This window comes from Lipotes vexillifer, unplaced genomic scaffold (genome assembly GCF_000442215.2).
Source record: "Lipotes vexillifer unplaced genomic scaffold, Lipotes_vexillifer_v1.1 scaffold588, whole genome shotgun sequence".
In the NCBI taxonomy this organism is placed as follows: Eukaryota; Metazoa; Chordata; class Mammalia; order Artiodactyla; family Lipotidae; genus Lipotes; species Lipotes vexillifer.
Window position 1 is genome coordinate 890,224 of NW_006778148.1, and position 15,915 is coordinate 906,138.

Below are 15,915 nucleotides of genomic sequence, written 5' to 3' on the forward strand. Positions count from 1 at the left end.
CAGCACAGGCCCCGCCAGGCCTTGGGTGGCCAGGCCCTCGACATCCCTGAGTCACGAGGGGCCTTGTGGACCAGACCCGAGAAGGAGCCGCGGGGCTCACGGCGTCCGTCGTGTGTTAGGTCCCCTTGGCTGAGCACGGAGGGGCCGGGAGGCGGGGCGGGGCTGAAAGGTGGTGAGGAGGCGGCCCTGGCAGACCGGCGGGTGTCCGTGGGGTTCCCGCCTGGGGGTTCGAGCCACTGGCAGAGAAGAGGAACGCTGGAGGCGGCGGGGTGGGGGGAGCGCCATCGAGGCCGTGCCTGAGGTAGCTGTGGGCCAGGTGGGTCAGGCCCCTGGAGCGGCTCTTGAGGAGGTGGGAAGCGTGCTTTCGTACAGCCCCCAGGTCCAGGGAACACTGGCGCTCTCGGCGTTGGCGTTGCCCTGTAGCCGTTGTCCCAGGCAGTCACGGGGAACATGAAGTTAGCCCTGTTTGCAGGTGAGCGTATTTCGGAAGTAGGTTCAGATGGGTGAGTTACCACGGCAGGTCCAGAGGACAGAGCCCAGCCCTGAGTCCCGGGCCGCTGAGCCTGCCATCGTCAGTGAGCGTGGCTCAGATCTCCGCTCTCCTGCGTGACCTGGAATAAATGACTTGAACTCTCTGAGCTTTAGATTCCTTATCTCTAACCGGAGACGGTAATTCCAGAGGACTCGGACTGGCCGGTTGGGCCTGGATTTCTCATCACAGCTTCATAAAAAAGTGCCCCTGTTTTCTCCTCTGTAAAAGAGGGATGGTAGTGATACCTCAGCTTTCTGGTACTCTTCCTGGGACAGAAGGGGTGCTCAATAAGTGATAGTTCTCTGACTCCTTTATTCCATGAGGTCAGACTGAATTCTGTGCATGCAGGTGGCGGCAAACCCTTAATAGTCGGAAAGACCTCAGACGTGTCGTAGCGTCTCCCGTGTTTAAGACGGTTCCCCCTCTCCGCATCTCCCTCCGAGGCCCGGCACAGAGTCGGCGTGGGCTGAGGGGAGGGCTTGCCCAAGCTTGCACAGCTGGTGAGTGAGCCGGGCCTGTGACTTGCCCCAAAGACCCCAAACCCCGCCAGCCTCCCAGGGTCTGCTCTGGCTCTAAGGGACTGAGTGGAAGTTGGGGTAGTGTCCCCTCCTCTCCCTTCCCCGCCTGGTGACGAGGAAGAGCAAAGGGCCTGGGGCTGCTCCCTGCCTGGGCCAAGGCGAACGCTCCAGCTCCTCCCAGAGGCTGCAGGGAGAGGAGGGAAAGGGTGACCGTGAGGCCCTCCCCACGTGACCTGGAACCGCCCACTTCACTTCCCACCTGTAGACAGGAATCCTCGGGGGGTGTGCACTGAGGTCACAGCTGGCAAACCACCTGTCACCGCTGGACACCACTGAGGCTGGTGTCTTCCTTGCCAGTGCCCTGCTGAGGTGGGAAGAGCAGGTGCTGAGTCAGACAGACCTGGGTTCTAGTCACGCCTCTGCCTGGGGCCGGCCTTGATCTGGGACAAGCTCTTCCCCGCTCTGTCCCTCGGGCTTCTCATCTCAGTGGGAGTTTCTTGCTCTGAACGTGGGCAGTGCTGTTCAGACGTGGGGCCCCTCACACTTGCGCCAGGTGAGACTTAGCTCCTTCCATACTTTTAGTACTGTTTTAACATTATTTTTAACCTCCACAGCCATGGTACCGAATCTTTTCCGGGTCACAGGCTCCTTGGCAAACCTCAGGAGAGGGGATCTCTCTCCCCAGAAGGATGCACGCATCCTTGTTCACACACAGATTTGCACGTGGTTTCTGAGGATATAGGACGCTCCAACGCATAGCCTTGGGCCCAGCTTAAGAACGTCTGCCCTGCGGCGTGGGGCTGGGGAAGGGCACAGAGAGGCAGTGGGCACCTCTGAAATTCACTTTGCCCAGTTAAAAACAAAGCCCACACCATCTGTCCCCTCCCGCGGTGTCACAGATTGCAAACAGACTTCGTTACCTCCAGATGGAAATTTTCGTGAGGCAAGAAATATTTTCTCAAGGCCACCACATGGCACCTATTCCGAATAAGCCATTGGGCAGCTGGGCCGTGGGTACCGACAGGGAGACTGTCTCAGCCTTGGGCCCCACTGGCCAAAGGCCCAGTTCCAGAAGCCTGTGTGTCCTCCCTGGGGGTAGCTGGAGTCCCTGGCCATCACCAAAGCCTGTTTAAGGTGGATCCCTTATCGGGCCGATCTCCCCTCAGTGGCGGCACTCCTGCTGCTGCTGGCGTTTGTTGGACAAGACAAGGACTGAGGGGAGAAGCCACCTTACTTTAGAGTCGCTGCACTGAAAGCGCGCACTCCTCCCCGCCCCGCCCCGTGGGTTCTGATGCGCTGGGGATCTGCCTCACGCAGCTCGGAGGGCATCAGTCAGATCACAGGGACCTGTGAGATCATAGCCCACCCCCCACCCCGCTGCTGTCCAGGTAGAGTGTGCCTGGCCCAGGGGGCCACTGGAGGGCAGCTCAGGAGAGACACCCACGGTCCGGTCCTCCTCCCTGTCATCAGGCCCCTGCTCCGAGGACTGCTGTGCCCTCGACCCTCGACTTGGCCTTCACGTGTGGGTTTGCTTGGAGCGGGTGCACCCCCTTCCCAGCTCTGCTTCTCCGGGGGGCTGAGGGGCCCTAGTCAGGTGCAGGCCTCTCCCCTGCCCGGCACCACGAGCCCAGCCCGCAGAGGCGGGCCCTGGGCGTCCCGCTGGCCCTGCAGAGCCTCAGTTTCTGTCTGTAGCGTGGTGTCGCTCGCTCTGCCTTCTAGTATCGCTGAGGTTGTGGCTTAGCCTGGACTTGAGGAGGGGTCTCTGGTCCACCCTCTCTGATGGGTTATTTGATGCTGGGATGTGTGATGGGGCAGGTGGGGCCTTACACGTCTGGGTCTGGCTGCTACAGGGCTGACCACACGCCTGAACCATGTGGGGCTTGTGGGCTCCTCCCTGCGTTTGGCTTTTACACTGTCTTCCTGGGCATCTATGTCTCATCATCCCGTTCTTTGCTTTTTCCTTAGTGGTTGTTACGCACAAAATCCTTCGGAAGGCCAGAGGAAACCTGGAGGTGATGCCCCTTTGAGAAGGCCATTTGGGAGATGGGAATGGGTGTGGGGCTGGCAATGACTTCTTTTGAAAAACGAAGTTGAAGGTGAAACCCGGTCACGTGTTCTCTGTCGGTTGTATTTTTCTGCCAGCAGCGCATGAAAAGTTTCATTTCATCATGCCGTGTTTTTGATGGTGGTTCTAATTATTGGTATGCTGTTTTTTTTACCAGTGAGAAATACAGCAAACGATGCCTGGCACATAGTAGGCGTTTGATAAATATTTAATTATCATCTGGTTCTATAAATATTTACTGATCAAACAGTATGTCTTTGAAAGTAGTTTCAGAATAGCATTCTCACCATTAATTCTGTCAGTAATCTTACTCCAGAAACCCTCCGTGGGACCTAAAATTCTCATTTTTTTCCCCCTCCCTTCTCCTAGCTTAGGCCCGGGAGTGCCCATCCTGGAACGTCCAGTCCCAGCAGGCCAGGCTCCTGAGGAGAACTTTCAGCCAATAAAGCTTGTGGTTCCCCACTTAGCTCGTCCTGTCTCTTTGTTACAAGCGTGGTTCCCGCTTATTGAGGGGAGAAGGGCTGTCTGGCCAAAGGGGACCTATCTTTCACCTTAAGATTGGCGTGGAGTTGTTGTCAGATAGGGTGGGAGCTTCCAGGCGCCAGGCCTCTCACCTCCGGGGCCGGCGCGGAGCTGAGCATTACTCTTAGGTACGGGGGTGGGCTCGCGTCCCCCCCCCACCCCGTGTCCCCCGGATTCGCTGGGTGCTCAGCCAGCCCCACAGTTGGAAGATGCTCATTAAACAACTCATTTCAACCTGGTGATGCAGTTATTTTGTGCAGAGCCTAAAGCCCAGGACAGCCTGGGGGTCTTGGGACTGGCGTGGCCCTCAGAGGTCGCCCGAGCTTTGTGCTGAGCCACCCAGTGTTCAGAGAGGAATGATGCCACGTGGTGTGGCCAGGGTGCCTGGTGTGCCCTCGGCACTGCACAGTGATGGCACGGTGACGTCCGGAGCAGCGCCCTGCGGGGGTGCCGTGCCCAGCGTGGGAAAGACCCAGTGAGGCCTGGGGCAGGGACTTGGCATCGCAGCGTCCTGACGGTGGTGGTGGTCCTTCCTCCCCACTGTGCTGCCTGGTGCATTTGCATTTGTCCTGCCCGAGCTTCACAGTGTCCCCGAGAAGTAAACAGGGTAGGGCTTGGCCCCGGGTTCAGATGAGCCTGCAGACTGGCCCAGGGCACCCCAAGAGGCGCTGACCGAGGGGGGCTCCCCGGCCATGCCCTGACGCGACGCTGCATGCCCAGCTCTGCTCTCTGCCTCATGGCCCCGTGCCCACCACCTCGGAGCCACTGAGCAGCCGGGCAGCTGGGCCTCGTTTGTGAGCCCACAGCCGGGAGCATTTTGAACCCCGACTGGGTCCCTCTTCCTGCCCTCGTCCTGGGCCTTCCTGCATCCACCCTGGTTTGCTCTCCCTGTGCATCACTCGCGCTGACATTCTGCCCTCTGTCCACCGCCTCCTGTCCGTCAGCCTGCTCACTCCCTTGTCCCCCCTCTGCTTGGACCGCTTGGAGATCCTCGTCTCTGCTCCCTTTACCTCTGTCTCCGGCCACAGGCTCCTTTCTGTGGTTCCTTTTCCTTTCCCCGCTGGTCCCTCCTCGGTCCTGCAGCAGACCAGGTGTAGAGAGAAAGCGGGTCTGACCACCGTGCCGTCCCGCCCTCACCCCTAACAAGTCCTCGGGGCCCCGGTCTGCTCCTCGCCTCTCCCCCTTGCCTCCGCGCTCCAGGCAGACTGCGCTGACTCCAGCTCCGGGGCGCTTCCAGTCTCGGCCCTGGATGCTCCCTCTCTGGAATGCTCTCCCACCATTTGCTTGCCGAGGCAGCTTCGAGTGGTCCTTCAGGAATGCGCCCCCACCGTGGGGTTGCGGAGTGACGTGGCTCCATCGCTCAGTCCGGCACGGTCTGTGGGCTCCGCCCCCCCCCCCAACCCCCGTGACCTCCCTGGAGGTGGGGACTCTGGGGAGGTCAGGACCACTCCCGTGTTCACAGGACAGCCGAGTGACCCGTCCAGGGTCCTTAGCTTGAGTGGTTGGTAGGGCCGGGCCTTGACCCCTCCTGTCCCGCTCTGCGCTGCTGCCCCTGCAGCTCCCGAGACACGACTGTGAACTGAGGTGGTGTGATTGCATCAGCTGGAGGCAGGGGGCGTAGGGGAGCAGAGGCCGGGCTGGGAGGCGGCCTGGGCTTCTCATCCCAGGGCCGCGCCTCTTCTCTTACCCATCAAGTGATGGGCAGGTACGTGGTCAGTAAGGACCTTCTCCGCTTGGGTTCCTGGCATGGCACTGCGGAGGGAGCGGGAGGCCGGGATCTAGACCTGAGTGCGTCTAGACGCTTCTGTTACTGGTCTCTACACCTGTGAAATGGGGATTGCCTTTCAGCCCTGACCTGCTCACACGGGGTGAACCTGTGTAATTTGGAAATAGCTGAACAAGAGCCTTTCCAAAAATCGGTGACTCTTCTTCAGCGGCTAGTCTCAAGGGAGTTTTGGAAGCACTGTTTTAAGGTCCCATGGTTGATGTGCACAAACGCAGGAGTGTAAGTGGGTAGGGGTGGAGTTGGGAGTTAGGTGGTGTAGTGCAGTGGTTAGAGCTCAGGCTAGCCTTGGAAGCCAGACCCCGATTCAGATGAACCCACGGTTAGTGCCTGCTTCATTGCTAGTTCTGAGTATATTGCCTGGTTACGTGGTTGGCCTGCGGGAGCTGGAAAGGCTGTGAGGGGAGACCATGGTTCATCCTGGCCCATTGGATGGTAAACCCAGGATGCCTGAGAGCAGGGGCTTCTGGGAATCCAGCTGGCCATTTGCTTTAGTCACCCACAGCTTTTCAGGAATACAATCATCCAAACCAAAGTGTATTTTTATCCCCCAGTTTGGTATCCTGTAAAATATTCCCAGCCTTGGGCTAGTGAAGGCCCGCCCTCCTCTGGGAGGTAGAGTGAGCAGCCCGAGGTGTCTGGGCTGGATTAGGGCCAGGAACAAACTCCACAAATAAAGACAATTCGGACCCTCCGGAAAAGTTCCATTGTCCCTGGTGAGTTAATTTTACCAGCAGCTGAATTCTGGAGGCTCTGAAGCCCTAATCAGAACCAGTGTCAATTTCCCCCCCCCCCCACCCTTGGTGAAATTAACCACCACGTGTGCCTGAGAAGCCACCTGAGAGAAGCAGCTGCAGGGGCTAAACACCCAGCAAGAAGGAGCGGGAGAGAGGCACCAGCCCTCTGCCCGTGGCCCCGCTCGCACCCCACAGGCTGGCGCCCACCTGATTAGCGGTAGCCACACTGGGCATCGTCTCGTTTATCTGTACCACCAGCCCATTTTACAAGTGAGAAAACTGAGGGGTGGAGCGTCACCTGAGCATGTGCTGGAGCCAGAATTTGAACCCGAGTCTGTTGAAACCTGTTCTCGAAATGATCCTGTCCTCTGAATTATACAGGGTCTCCCTGAAACGCTGTCTCTTCCAAAACCTGCAGCCCTTCCCTGCATTTCAACCCAAGTATTCTCTCTGCCCTTTCCACCAAGACGTCTTTGGGTGACCAGAGCTGGAGCCCAGAGACACACAACTGAATTCTTCGCCACAGCAGCCCTGAGGACTGCTCGTAAATGGGGCTGTGGACGGGAGGAAGAGTGATCTTGTTAATAAGTTCTCCGCAGTGTGGAGCAGAGAAACCTGCCTGGGGGCTCCCGGCCCTGCCAAATTGCCTCTTCACTCTTGGCCATATTTTAAGTCTAACTCAAAAATTCAGTTATCGAAATTACTCATCCCCTCTCCAGAGAAGCCCAGGACGCTGCCTTGGGGCCAGTCGTGTTTACCTCTTGCCGCAGATGGGGCCTTCCCAGCTCGCTCTGCTGGGCGCCAGGTGGGGTGGGCGTGGGCGGGTCCAGAGGCCCAGGGTCTTGCTGTGGCCCTTGGGGCTCCTAATAGAACCTGCTTCCATTCCCTCACCTGCAAGACGATGATGGGGAAGGATAAAGATTTATCACGGCTGGGAGGCCCGGACATTGGCCAAATCACTGGGGTTTGCTTGTTCATTCATCTCCGTGAAGGTCCTGCCTCTGGCCAGCAGCATGTGCTGGAGGCGTCCTCAACACCTCCTTCTCCCTCACCCGCTGTGTCTCATCCACGACCATGGCCTCACTATCCACTCTACCTCTCAAGGCCATTCCTCACTCGTCTCCAGATGGTCCACCTTGGACCATCGTCTCTCACCTGGACCACTTGCCGCAATGGCTTCCCAGCTGGCCTCCCCACATCCACCCCTACCCTCTGCAAATGTCCGCACCCACAGCTAGAGCTCAAAATGTAAAGCTGATCCTATTATCTTCTTGGTTTTAAAATGTCGAATGCTTCCCATTGCACTTAGCATCGCCTGCAGGCCGTGGCTGTGCTGAGCCCTGCCCATTCCTCCTTCCCCACCAGCCGCCTGCACTCTCAGCTCCCCATGCTCCAGTTTCATAGGGCGTTCCTCTCTCCAGCCACAGGGCCTTTGCACATGCTGCCCCCTGCCTAGCACGCTCCCGTCCACTTCCCTGGCTTCTCTTGTTTCTCTCGCTAGTTGCCTCAGAGCCTAGTCAGAGGATTCTTTCCGATCAGGAGCCCCTATCATTCACTGTCACGTATGATGATTCCCCCTCTCTGGCACGTGGCCACAGTTGTGGCTTTGGATTGTATGAGTGTGATTTTGGGGGGCTTATGCCCCCCTCCCCCCATCACTAGCTGGGAGGGCATGAAGGCACAGACCCCGTGTGATTTGCTCACCCCTCGGGCCCCAGTGCCAGCCACAGGCCAACAAATATATTCACTCACCAGACATTCCCCAAACTTCTTCCAGAAGGACTCAGATCGATGGGGAGAACAGACAAGTAATGAGGCCAATAGGGAAGGCTTGCTCAGGGGCTCCTGTGAGCTGGGCAGACATTGTCACGTTATCACAGGCCATCATGTGAAACCCTATGGGGGAGATGCTGCTTTTCTCAGATAAAGGACTGACTGGGTCACAGGGTGACCTGCCCAAGATCACACGGCCAGTCGGCCATGGAGCTGGATTCAGACGGAGGCCAGCAGGCTGCAGAGCCCAGGTCCCCACCACTGTGCTACGTGCAAGCACAGTTCAGTATGGTAAGTGCAAGGTGGCTCAGGTGGGCTGGGGTGTGATCCTCACTGGCAAGGTGTCCAGAAGGTTCCCGCCTCCAGTTCCAAAGCCCGCCCTGTCCCAGGCTTGGCCTCAGCCTCTCCATCCTGAACAGGAGCCGCGGAGCTGGAGCCGCCTCTAGTGAGCTCACCCCTCTAGCCTCCGCCCAGGTTTCCCAGGGCCCTTTCAGCTCATTCATTTTGACCCCATCCTTGGAGAAGCGGTTACCCCCACCTGACCCCAGAGGTCAGCACTGGGCCTGGTGAGCCCATCTCCTACTGGATCACGATGTGAATAAAACCACACAGTGTTTTCACCGGCCACCTTCCCACACGCTCTCTCAAACGCTGGAATCACGTCGTTTTTAACAGGCATTCACATGAGAGCATAATTGCAGGTTTTCAGCTTTTAAAAGATCCTCTGTTTGTATTAATGCTATTTTCTTCTTCCAAACAGAACAACGTGTGGCCCCAGCTCATTTATGACGCTGGATGCCGGTGATGGCAGACGGCAGGGAAGAAAGAGAAATGGCCGTCCTGGCTCCAAAATGACGGCAGGGTCGGGGGTCACAGACACGGGAAACCAGATCCTGCGGCTCTTTGGCTGCAGAAGCCAATGGTTGGAAGCCTGAGTGTGTGTGTGTGTTTTCTTCTCTTTTTCTTCCCCTCTTGAAGCCTCAGTTTTCTTCTCTGCAAAATGGTCAAACTATGATTTTGGCTTCCATTTCACCACGGTTCTCTTGGCAAAGGTCACTTTATTTTGATGACACTGGTGTTTCTGGTAATTCAGGGTCCCCTCATATTCTCCCCCTAGAGTATTCAGAGAACCTAGCTGATGCTGTGGTCTCTGCCTGCAGGCAAGACCGTTTCTCGGGGGGGTCGGGGCTGGACTCTCAGCATAGGAAGGGTTTCAGAGACATTTGGGGTTTTTTGTGTTTTTCTCTGTTTTTTTGTTTTTGCGGTACGTGGGCCCCTCACTGCTGTGGCCTCTCCCGTTGCGGAGCGCAGGCTCCGGACGCGCAGGCTCAGCGGCCATGGCTCACGGGCCCAGCCGCTCCGCGGCATGTGGGATCTTCCCAGACCGGGGCACGAACCCGTGTCCCCTGCACCGGCAGGCAGACTCTCAACCACTTGCGCCAGCAGGGAAGTCCAGAGACATTTGTTTTTAATCAAATTCACCGTCTTCCGTCACTCACCTTCACCCAGAGCTGGTGGGTGAGAGGCCAGCACCCCATTATGTTACGTCATGTAAATGATAACAACAGGGACACCTGGAAAAAGGCCTTGCAGGTGGGCAGGGAAGGTGCCCTGCGTGCTGTGGGCGAGTGGCGAAGGCCGGCTGGGAACTTGTGGGGACAGACGGCTTGGAGAGGTTGACGAGGCCTCAGGTGCCAGCAGCCCCAGGCAGGCGGGCATCCTGGGAGCAGCGGGGCTCCCGGGAGGGTGTCAGGGCAAAGACCAGAATGGCAGGGAGGGAAAGCGCGGGGGGGCAGTCAGGGGACGAGGCGAAGCTGCTGGCAGGATCCAGGCCAGGGCCAGGCACAGGGCGGCGAGGTGGATTCGAGACCCTTAGGAGGACTTGGGGAGCTGTGTGTGTGCACGGGTGTCGGGGGCTGTGCGTACATGTGTGCGTGCTGTCGGTGAGGGTGAGGGAGAGAAGTCTGGGTCTGGCTCCGCAGTGGGGAGGGTGTTCACGCCGCCTGTGTCCTTCAAAGTAGGCAGAGTGTTATGGGGGCGAGGTGTAGGGGAGGGGCGCTCCAGGCAGAGGGAACAGCCTGTGCAAAGGCACAGAGGCCACCAGGAGACCCGTGATGGTGACTCGAGGCCAGGGAGTCAGGCGTGAAGCTGTACACAGGATGCCCAGAGTTGGGGCCTTTTATTTTGTGGCCTTGGGGAACCAGTGGTGATGGCTGCAGTGAGAGGAGGGAGAAAGCCCAGGGAAAGGGGGACGGGCAGGAAGAGAAAAGCTGGAAATAAGGCTGGTGGGAGACTCAGACCATCTCCAGGCAAGGGAGCCACGGCTCTGGGGACACGGGATCCCGCTCTCTTCTTGTTGCTGCTGCAGGAAGCCCGGTGCAGGGGCAGTGGGGAGGAGACCCGCCTGGAGGTGGCCTCCCGGGGACCAGCTGGGACTCTTGTTTCATCTGCCGACTCTGCATCTCGCCCTAGAGTGACCCGGTGACCCGAGGGCGGCAGGACCACGCAGTTGTGTAGGAACGACCCGGGATTCAGCCCCACAACTACCATACCAGCTGACCTCGGGGAGGGGTCTGAACGCTCCCGGCCTCAGCTTCTCATCTTTAAGGTGGGGATAATATGCATCCCTTTCTCCCCAGATCGCTTCCTCCCTTGGGGGCTCCCCGTCTTTGAGATCAGCTCCCTTGACCCCCTAGATACTTCAGTCTCCCCAGACGGATGTCCTCTCACTGCCTCTCACCGGCCCACCCAGCCTCCATCCGCCGCCCCCTTACTGGCCTGGGTCCTCACGGGTCTCCCTGTCTCCTGCCCCTGCCTGTCCCGCCCGGTCTCTGTGCACAGCCTAGGTGAGCTTGTCAATCACAAGCCCCATCATTTCACTCCCTGCTTGCACACACCCTCCCAAGACCGCGTGCCCCTTCCTCCTCGGCATGCAAGCTCTCCCCGGTCGGACCCTGGCCTTCACCTCCAGTATCTTTGGATGTTAACCCCACTCCCACCCATGAGGGCCAGACTTGCCATACTCCTCATAGGCCCTGAAGGCACCTCCTGTTCTCTGCAGCTCTGGACTTTGCACACGTATCTCCCACATCCTCAGCCTGACTCACTCCACTCATCCTTAAAGACTCATCTCAGCCGTCACCTCTGGGTCTCCATCTTTAAGCTTCAGTTTATCCCCCTACAAAATGGGCGTGATCTTATTTGCCCCTTGGAACCGGAGACAGATTTAGGTTGTTGTTGTTTTTCTTTTTTTGCGGTATGCGGGCCTCTCACTGCTGTGGCCTCTCCCGTTGCGGAGCACAGGCTCCGGACGCGCAGGCTCAGCGGCCACGGCTCATGGGTCCAGCCGCTCCGCGGCCTGTGGAATCTTCCCGGACCGGGGCACGAACCCGTGTCCCCCGCATCGGCAGGCGGACTCTCAACCACTGCGCCACCAGGGAAGCCCAGATTTAGGGTTTTAATTGACTACAATCCGCTAAGTTAACTGAGACCGAAGAAGAAGGGACCTCAAATGCTAATGGTACCTTGGCTGCATTAATAGCGGTATAGAGTCCAGACAGGGCTGGTGAATAGCCTTGCTTTGTCCATGATTGCTGTACTGCACTGAGAGCCTTGAGATCATTTCCCATGACTTGCTTTTGGAGGGATATTGACAAAGTAGATTATCTCATTGATATTCTCACCCTGGTTCATTGAATGTGTTTTCCATTCATCAAGCAGGTATATGCCACGCTCTACACATATATTGTCACACTTAATCCTACAAACTGTCACGTCCTTTTACAGACAAGGAGGAACTCACAGTCTGTTTGGTATTGTAATAATGAAATAACGCCCATGGCAGGCAGAACAGTGTCCCCCAGAGATGTCCAATCTCTAATCCCCAGAACTTGTGAATGTTTACACTACATGGCAAAAGGGAATTTACAGATGTGCTTAATGTTAAAAACTTTGAGCTGGGGAGGTTATCCTGGATTATCCAGGTGGGACACGCTAATTGCACGAGTCCTTAAAAGAGGAGAACCGTTCCCAGCCACGGTCAGAGAGACGTGACAACAGAAAAGGGGTCAGAGAGTGGCTGGCTTTGAAGGTGGAGGGAAGCGGCCACGAGTCAAGGAGTGCAGGCGACGTGGAGGAGCTGGAAAAGGCAAGGAAGCAGATGCGCTCCTAGAAACTCCAGAAAGGGGCACAGTCCTGCCAACTCCTTGATTTTAGCCCAGTTGGACCCAGGTCAGACTCCTGATCTGTAGAACCATAGGAGAATAAATTTGTCTTAAGCCACTACGTTTGTTGTGCTTTGTTATAGCAACAATAGGAATTTACTACAATGCTTTAAATAGTCAGAATAGACGTGATCATATGAATTTAGAGATCGCGTGCCGTATGCATGCAGTAGTGTAAGTTCTTAATGACAGGGCCCTTCCAATAGGTAACCTGGGGGGGTGGGCCCCCCGTGGTCCCTAGAGGTGTGGTTGCAGAAGTGGCATTGGAGATGTCAGAGAGGGTATTCCTGCCTACATGGGCAGGTGCTTGGACAAAGGGCTTCCTCTGAAGAGCCTCCGGAGAGCAGAGTCACAGCCAAGCGGCCCTGGGCTGAGATGATGGCTCTCCCGGCCCGGCTAGGAGGCCTCTTTGTCACGCTGTTACCACCCACAGCGTCCTCCCCTTAGGTGATTTATTATATATGCTTCCAGGACTCCATTACTTCAGAACGCTCCTATGTAATGCATTGAAGGAATTATTGAAATGTGTAATGACAGTGTGCATTGTAATATAAAACAAGTCTATTATATTCATTTGATGGAACTGTGCTCCATAATATCTATTCTAATATAAAAGATTCTGCCATTAGAGTGTTATACTGGGTGGTGATAATTGTCCGTCTTCACCCGGTTCCCACGCTTCCTTCATGATGGTTCTGCCGGCGTGAAATCAGGATACCCGAGCTTCCGAGTTGGGAGGGCAATTTGGGGTCCTTTGATCCAACCCTCCTTTAAACAGATGGGGAGGGTGGATCCTTGACGGATGAGGCAATCCATGCAAGGTCCAGACCTGGCAACGCCAGCATCTCCCGTCCCAGCCATCGTCCTGCCCGTGGTCCCCAAATACCTTCTGGGGGAATTGGAACCCCTTCTTCTGAAAGAATCTCATATACAAGCAGAGCGAGGGGTCAGCTCTGCGGGAAGCCGGGACGGGCTACCCTGGGTCCTGACCACTTCGGAAGCCTGCTACACCTCCATGCCCCTCTCTGAGGCCTCTCCACAAAATACTGGGGCTCCAGGGGACCCCCTTTTGCAAACCAGTGGCCCCACGCCTTCTTTGTCCAGATGGGGAAGTGCTTGCCCGAGATCATATCCCAAACTGGGCAAAGCTGGGATCAGCGCTCACGTCCTCTCACTGGTGCTCAGACCCCTTCTCAACACTCAATCATGGGCACTTGCTAATTATCCAGATGGGGGGCCCAGCCCTAGGGGCTGAGCTGTGGTGGGTCTGTGGGGAGATGCAGGAATCCCTAAAGGGCACGAGTTAAGACGGCTTCCTCCCCGTCAGCCCCGACGGAGGCCTGTTCTCTGCACGGTTGTCGCCCTTCCATAGATACTCAGAGCTCCTTCTATTCAGTAGCCACTCTTCTGGGCCCTGGGCACACACAGTGGACAAAACAAAGACCTCTGCTTAGATTCTAGCTGTGAGACAGCAGGACAGATGAGCAAAGCACCCTGTCTGTCCCAGGGTGAACATGCTACATCCCAGAGGGAGGGGCGCAGGCGGCTGGATTTCACCCGCAGATGCAGACGCAGGGAGAGGTCCTGTAAGCAGGGCTGGAGGAAGATGAGGGAGGAGGGAAGGAGCGGTTATTGGGGTAAGGCTGGGTAAGGCTCTCCCAGGCCGAGGTGACAGCTGCTGGAGCAATGCCCGGAGGTGCCCGAGGAGTAGTGAGGGGGTACTCGGATGAGGGGTGGCGAATGGCATGAGATGAGCTCAGAGGACAGCAGGGCCCGGGAGGGGTTGGCCGTGACTCTGTGAGGTGGGCACACGGTGCAGGGTCTGGGAGGGAGGAGGGCGTGCTCCGACTTAGGTTTTTACAGCATCACTCTGGCCACTGGGCCTGGAGGCTTGACCCGCCTCTGGTCCAGCCCTCTGGTTTTCCCACACAGCCAGGGTGTGGCCACCCAGGGAGAATATTGGAGAAAGGAAGAGACCACTTGGTGTCCTGCCTGCGGCGTTAGGATAACAGGATGTTCCCTTTCTCCTTCAGGGTGTTGCCGTCGTGACAACAGGGTGTTCCCGTCATCATCATCCTTGTTGCCTGAGCCTCCATTTTTGAGATGTTTTAAGTATATTCTCTCCCCATTAAATCTCCCAGGAAGAGTCCTGTGAATTAAGGTTCATCTCCTTTTATTTTGTACTCGAAGAAACTGTTCAGGGAGGAGAGAACAGCCCGAGGTCGCAGAGCAGGTCACTGTGACCAGGACGGCCCAGAGGCAAGCTTACTTCTTGCCCTTGCTTCTCACTAAAGGGGGATCCCTGGGAGGGTCACCCTCAGGCCACTTGGATTCTAGCAGTGAGAGGACATCCATCCCAAACAGGTACATGTTATAGTGTGATCCGGGCAGAGTCACACACAGTCACCTTTGTCCCCTGGGGACTCTTGTCTTCCCACTGGAGCTGCCAAGGGATCTCTTCCACTCCCAGGAGCCCGAGGGCATGGAAATGTGCCATTCAAAGGGGCAGGGCGTGGTAGCAGGTATTTGCTGAGCTCACAGTGAAGGTGCAAAAGTTGTCCCAATCCCTGCGTCTCCCGGACCTGTGCAGTAGCATGTTGGGAACAGAGAAATGGAAAATGCTGCCTCCCAGTTCCCTGGTTATCTGCCTTGTCACTGGGCTCTGAAGCCACCTGACTCAGGCTTGTGGTCCCTCCACCTCTGCTTGCAGCATTGAGGTGCACAGTGGTCAGATCCCAGCCTGTCTCTGCCCAGGGAGGCTCCCTTCACAAAAGCCCTCCTGGCCATGTGATTAACTCGTGCCAGTAAACTCCTCAGATTCACTGGAAGAAACAGATGCTGAAGCTTTCTTTGCAAAGCTCTGCGCGTATAATCTCAGTTCTTACAACATCTATATGTAGTTGGTTTTAATCCCCCCATTTTGCAGAGGAGGAAATAAATCTGTGAGGTTAATTCACTTGCCCAGGGTCACATACCCAGTGAATCAAGGAGCTGGTCACGCTGCCGTGTCAGGAATGTTGGCTGAACTGTGGACCAGAGGTGTGGCACGTTGGGCTGGCCGATTTAGAACCCTTAACAGGCCATCGGAGCCCGTCATTCGAATCCAGCGACTGCTTCTGTACACAAACCGTCATCAAAGGCCGCTGTTAACAGGAGCCTGCATCTTCCTTTGTGCATCTGAAAGAGTTCCATCTCAAAGCCATCACCGTGCAGTGACCGTGGAGCAGTCAGCTGGAATTAAATCAGGAGCCAGGAACGGGGAGAGGGAGGTCATCTTCTGAAATGACAAAGAGGTGCTGTTCTCTCAGTTGGGTAGGCGCGGCTTTGGTAGCACCAACTGGGCTGCAAATTTTAATTCTAATCTCTGCAGCTGCTAATGTGCTTGTCACTTGGAGGATAGACACTAATTGACAAGCAACTAAATAAACAGTGCGTAACATGAAAGCAAACACAAGCTGTAAAGGAGAAGAAAAACTAGCAAAAAGGATGCAATTAAAAGTGCAAAGGTGGGGTGGGGGGGTTGAAGGGGGTTTTCTGCACTCCATCAGGGTGACATCAAAAGGCGTTCACGATCTTTGTTTTATGGTGAAGATACAGTTTGGAGTCACCTGAGCTCTCTTGCCATATGCCGCCTTGCCAGAGATCAGAGGCGGTGCAGCGAGGGGAGGGGAACAGATTTTTCAGAAGGACTTGGAGAAACAGGCAGCACCAGAGGGGTGACGTGCCAGCCCCTATCTTACAGGAGGACAGGCTGAGGCCCAG

The 15,915-nt window shown here is 56.5% G+C and overlaps 1 protein-coding gene across 2 annotated transcripts in view; it reads left to right on the forward strand.

Moving 5' to 3' along the window:
- Window positions 1–3,541, forward strand: part of CDK5RAP2 (CDK5 regulatory subunit associated protein 2) — a 186,840-nt gene extending 183,299 nt beyond the window's left edge. For both annotated transcript variants that reach the window (XM_007451495.1, XM_007451496.1), the window contains 2 exons: window positions 3,016–3,062; window positions 3,485–3,541. In XM_007451495.1, coding sequence (XP_007451557.1) covers window positions 3,016–3,062; window positions 3,485–3,541 — 104 coding nt within the window. The remainder of the gene's footprint in view (window positions 1–3,015; window positions 3,063–3,484) is intronic.
- Window positions 3,542–15,915: the final 12,374 nt, after the last annotated feature.